The sequence below is a fragment of the Apteryx rowi genome, unplaced genomic scaffold (assembly GCF_003343035.1).
Source record: "Apteryx rowi isolate R43461 unplaced genomic scaffold, aptRow1 scaffold_1656, whole genome shotgun sequence".
NCBI classification, from domain to species: Eukaryota; Metazoa; Chordata; class Aves; order Apterygiformes; family Apterygidae; genus Apteryx; species Apteryx rowi.
Window position 1 is genome coordinate 13,489 of NW_020447926.1, and position 5,701 is coordinate 19,189.

At 69.4% G+C, this 5,701-nt stretch overlaps 1 protein-coding gene across 1 annotated transcript in view; it reads right to left on the reverse strand.

Moving 5' to 3' along the window:
* The window catches only part of LOC112963265 (filamin-C-like), a gene marked incomplete at its 3' end in the record, with an annotated part of 21,742 nt that overhangs the window by 13,473 nt on the left and 2,568 nt on the right, over window positions 1-5,701 (reverse strand). The window contains 8 exon segments of the mRNA XM_026060172.1: window positions 412-552; window positions 555-757; window positions 1,420-1,582; window positions 2,098-2,175; window positions 2,327-2,445; window positions 3,310-3,460; window positions 4,123-4,220; window positions 4,762-5,010. Coding sequence (XP_025915957.1) covers window positions 412-552; window positions 555-757; window positions 1,420-1,582; window positions 2,098-2,175; window positions 2,327-2,445; window positions 3,310-3,460; window positions 4,123-4,220; window positions 4,762-5,010 — 1,202 coding nt within the window.

Consider the following 5,701-nt stretch of genomic DNA (forward strand, 5'->3'; position numbering starts at 1 on the left):
GCCATGGGGACACAAGGGAACCGTGGGGACACAAGGGAGACAGAATGGGGACAGAGGGAACCATGGGGGCACAAAGGAACCATGGGGACACAAGGGAACCATGGGGACGCAAGGGAACCATGGGGACGCAAGGGAACCATGGGGACACAATGGGGATGGAGGGAGCCATGGGGACACAAAAGAACGGTGGGGACACGAGGGGGACACAATGGGGACGGAGGGAACCATGGGGACGCAAAGGAACCATGGGGACACAAAGGAACCATGGGGACACAAAGGAACCATGGGGACACAAAGGGGACACAATGGGGATGGAGGGAGCCATGGGGACACAAAGGAACCATGGGGACACAAAGGGGACACAATGGGGACAGAGGGAGCCATGGGGACACAAAGGAACCATGGGGACACAAAGGGGGACACAAGGGGGACACAAGGAGCCATGGGGAGACCCTGGCGACAGAAGGTGCCATGGGGACACAAGGAAGCCACAGGGACACCCTGGGGACAGAGGGAGCCAGGGGACACCACAGGCACAAGGGGGCCACAACCTCACCTTCAGCCACGTTGACGGTGAAGGGGCTCTTGGGGACCTGGGCGCCGGCGTAGGTGACATAGACCATGTGTGGCCCCTCGAGGACGGGCCGGTAGGTGCAGCGGTAGATGTTGTCCCCCTTGTCCTCCAGCATCACCTCCACCGTGTCCCGCCGGCCTTGCGGGTCCACGATCACCACCCCCACGTCGCCGGGGCCGGCCCCTGCCACGGCAAGGACACGGCCTCAGTGCCACAGCGAGGACATGGCCTCAGTGCCACCAGGCCCTGCCACATATCTGCCATGACAACACCATGGCCTCAGTGCCACCTGAAGCCTCATGACGATGCCACGGTCTTGGTGCCACGCGGGCATGCCACATCCCCACCATGGCAATGCCATGGACTTGGTGACACCTGGACATGCCATGTCCCCACCACGGCAATGCCATGGGCTCCATGCCACCCAGATGTGCCATGTCTCCACCATGGCAATGCCACAGGCTCAGTGCCACCTGGACATGCCACATCCCCACCATGGCAATGCCATGGGCTCGGTGACACCTGGACATGCCACGTCCCCACCATGGCAATGCCATGGGCTCAGTGCCACCTGGACGTGCCATGTCCCCACCATGGCAGTGCCATGGGCTCCATGTCACCCAAATGTGCCACATCCCCACCATGGCAATGCCATGGGTCCAGTGCTGCCTGGACGTGCCACATCCCCACCAAGGCAATGCCACAGCTTTGGTGCCACCTGGACGTGCCAGGGCCCCACCATGGCCCCACCACTCCCATGGGCACTGTGGAGCCGTGGCCCCCGTCCCCGTGCACTGCAGGATGCCCCGGTCCCCGTCCCGGTGCACAGCGGAGCCAGGTCCCACCTGCGGTGTAGATGTCGAAGTAGGTGGGCTTGTTGGCCACGTTGCCGTGGGGCTCGAGGCCGGGGCCGCGGGCCGTCACCTTGTTGGCGTCGCCCAGGGCCATGCCCACGTTGACGCCGAAGGGGCTCTTGTCGATGTTCTGCCCCGCGAACAGCACCGTCACCTGCGGGCGCGAGGGCGTCAGGGGCACCGCCGGCCCCCACGGCCACGGGAACGCGCAGCAAGCCCCGCGTCAGCGACCCCCACCCAAAAGCCAGCGCAGGCCCCCCCCCCCAGGGACCCCCCAAGGGATGCGCTAGGGCAGCATCCAACAGGGACCCCAACGGGACCCACAGAGACCCCACAGGGACCCTCTCATGGACCCCCCTATGGCAATACCCAACAGGGACACCAATGGGACCCCCAAAGGACTCCCCAGCATGGCCCCCAGAGACCCCCCCCAGCGACTCCCCCAGAGTCCCCAATGGGACCCCCAGGACCCCCCATGGCAATACCCAACAGGGACCCCAATGGGACCCCTCAGTGCAACCCCCCCCCCAGGGACCCTAATGAGACCCCCAAGGGACCTCCCTGCACTGCTCCCAGGGTCCCACCAAGGGCCCCCCCCCCAGAGCAGCCCCCCCAGGGACCCTCGGGGGACCCCTGCGGAGGGCACCCCGACCCCCGCTGGGCACCCACCTTGTGCAGCCCGGCGACCTTGGGCACGTAGGTGACGGAGTACGTCCGCTTCTTGTCGTTGTTGGGGACCACCTTGGCCTGTGGGGGAACCCCAAAAGTGGGGGCGACGCGGGGGCCGGGCGGAGCCACCCGGGGTGGCTCCAGCACCCTTCGGCCACAGGCATCAGCACCCAAGAGGGGAGCCGAGCCGGGTGCCGAGAACCGGGGCGTCCGGGCTGCCCCGTCCTACCTCCTCGGTGTGGCCCTCGGGGTCCTCGATGTAGACCAGCACCTCGCCCAGGCCCGCCTCGAGGGTCTCCACCGTGAACTGCGCCGGCTTCAGCACTGTGTTCCCGTGGGGCTCGATCCCTGCGGGCGCCCGGGGCTCAGCACGCCGCCTCGGGGTGCTCGGGGTGCACGGGGCACCTGGGGCTCAGCACGCCAGCTCGGGGTGCTCGGGGCACCTGGGGCTCAGCACGCTGGCTTGGGGTGCTCGGGGTGCCCAGGGCACCTGGGGCTCAGCACGCTGGCTTGGGTCACTTGGGGTGCATGGGGCACCTGGGGCTCAGCACACCGGCTTGGGGTGCTCGGGGTGCACGGGGCGCCTGGGGCTCAGCACGCCAGCTCGGGGTGCTCGGGGTGCCCAGGGCTCAGGGTGCACGGGGTGGCCAGGGCTCAGGGTGCTTGTGGCACCCAGATGGCACCAAGCCAGCACCCCGCACCTGGCACCCACCGCCCTCTGTGCCAGGGACCTGACACCAGGCACCCAGCGCCTGGCACCCAGCGCCCAGGACCCTGTGACGGGGACCCAGCAGTCGGCACCCACCACCTGGCACCCAGCATCAAAGACCCCGTGACAGGGGGCTGGTGCCTTGCACCCAGCACCAGGCACCCAGCACCTTGCACCCAGCACCAAGAACCCCGTTACGGGGATCTAGCACCAAGGACCCTGTGACAAGGACCCAGTGCCCAGCATCAAGGACCCTTGTGACAGGGACTTGGTGCCTTGCACCCAGCACCTTGCACCCCATGCCCAGCACCCAGCACCACGGACCTCCTGGTACCAGGGACCATGGACCCAGCACCTGCTCTACACCCCAGCGCTCGGTGCCAGCGCCCCGCACCCTGGGTGCCCAGTTCCAGCMCCACGTCCAGGTCCCCCCCGGAGGYTGGATGGGACCCCGTCACCGAGGGGACCCTGTGCCACCGCCCGTGCCCCCTCGGGGCGCCCACCTGGCCCGTAGGCGCGCGCCTTGCGGGGGTTGAGCTGCTTGGAGCGCAGCGGGGCGCCCGGCTTCAGCTTGGCCTTGGGGAACTGCGACAGGTAGGTCATGACCGAGTGCTCGTCCACGTTGGGGTCCACGATCTCCTCGGGGGCRATGACCTGGGCGTGGGGCACAGCGGTTAGTGGGTGCCAGCCCCCCGTGACACCCCCCCCACCCACCGGGGCCCTTCTGGGCTTGGGGGCACCAAAGGGACCTCTCGGGCCCCCAGGGACCCCTCCATGCCCAGGGACACCCCAGGGTCCCCCTTTACCCCCCAACACCCAGGGACAGCCCAGGGACCCTCTGTGCCCCCCAAGAACCCCTCCATGCCCAGGAACACCCCAGGGACCCCTTTATCCCCCCCAGGACCCCCCCATGCCCAGGGACTCCCCAGGGACCCCTTGGGCCCCCAAGGACCCCTCCATTTCCAGGGACACCCCAGGGACTCCTCTGCCCCCCAGGGACACCTCCATTTCCAGGGACACCCCAGGGACCCCTTGGACCCCCAAGGACTCCTCCATGCCCAGGGACACCTCAGGGACCCCCTCTGCCCCCCAGGGACCCCTCCATGTCCAGGGACCCTCCAGGGAACCCTCTGCCCCCCAAGGACCCCCAGGAACCCCCTCTGCCCCCCAGGCACCCCCCGTGCCTCCCGGGCCCTCGTCCCTCTCCAGGGACCCGCCAGGGGCCTCCCTGTGCCCCCCAGGGGCCCTGCTGCACCCCGGGCCCCCCCATGCTGGGCCCCCCGCAGGGCTCCCAGTGCTCCCAGTGCTCCCAGTACCTGGGGCACGCCGAGCCAGTCGTCGGCCTGCTGCATGGCCTCGCGGGCGTTCTGCACCGGCTGGCTCGGGTCCCAGCTCTCCCAGTCCGGGCACAGGCCTGGGGGGCCGGGATGCCGTCAGCGGCTGCACCTCTGACCCCCCGGGGGGGGGGAAATGTGCCCCCCCAAACGCAAAGCCCCCCATGCATCGTGCCTGGGGGTGCAGAGCCCCCCCATACCCCAGTGCCCCCCGTGCATCACACCTGGGGGTGCAGAGCCCCCCCATACCCCAGCACCCCCCATGCATCATCCATGGGGGTGCAGAGCCCCCGCAGCCCCATGACCCCCATGCATCACACTGGGGGTGCAAAGTCCCCCCATACCCCAGTGCCCCCTATGCATCACACCTGGGGGTGCAGAGCCCCCCCATACCCCAGCACCCCCCATGCATCGTGCAGAGCCCCCTGCAGCCCCATGGCCCCCATGCATCACACTGGGGGTGCAGAGCCCCCCCCATACCCCAGCACCCCCCATGCATCGTGCAGAGCCCCCTGCACCCCATGCTCCCCATGCATCGTGCCTGGGGGTGCAGAGCCCCTCGCAGCCCCCCGTGCCCCACGCCCAGGGACGGGTCCCCATGCCCCCGTGCCGCCCCCTCACCGGGGGCGCAGTTGTCCACCAGGGCGCCCAGGGCCTTGCCGTCCTGCCAGTCGCGGTTGAAGTTGGTGATGGGCAGCTGGGGCACCTTGTTCTGGATCCAGCCGAGCAGGCGCTGCTTGGGCGTCTGCCGCCGCGCGTCCTCCTCGTCCTCGTCCTCCCACATGGGCATGGAGATGGAGTAGTGCAGGATCAGCGTCCAGATGAGCCCCAGGATCAGCTTCAGGTTSCCGTCCACGATGGCCTTGCTGTCTGCGGGGCGCCGGGCACCGGCCCTTAGCAGGGGGTGCTGGCCCCGTGCCCCATCCCGATGGGCACCCCCGCACTGGGGCACCCCATGGCAGGGCACCCCATGGCGCGGCGCCCCTATGCAGACCCCTGGGCACCCTGGCACCCCCTGGCACCCCTACACAGAGCCCCGGAGCACCCCATGGTGCAGCACCCCAGTGCAAACCCCCAGGGCGCCCCACAGCACAGCACACTGGGGCACCCCTATGTGAACCTCTGGGGCACCCCAGCACCCCATGGCACCCCTATGCAGACCCCCGGGGCACCCCATGGCGCAGCGCCCCTATGCAGACCCTCAGGGCACCCCACGGCACAGCACCCTGGGTCATGCAGACCTCTGGGGCACCCCATGGCACCCCGGGACACCCCTATGCAAACCCCTGGGGCCCCCCCAGCACCCTGCCGGACCACACCAAGGGGGCCCTGGCACCCCACGGCACAGCTCCCCGGGGTGCCCTCCCCCCTGCCCCATAGCAGCCTGGGGGGGACCCCAGGGTGCGCAGGAGGGAGCCCAGCACAGCACCCTGGGGGGGGGGACCCTAACCCTGACCCACAGCACCCTGGGACCCCCACGCCGGCCGCAGCCCCAGGAGCCCCGCGCCCCACGGAAGCCGGGGGCTGGAGGGGGGAAACTGAGGCACGGACCAGCTCGGCC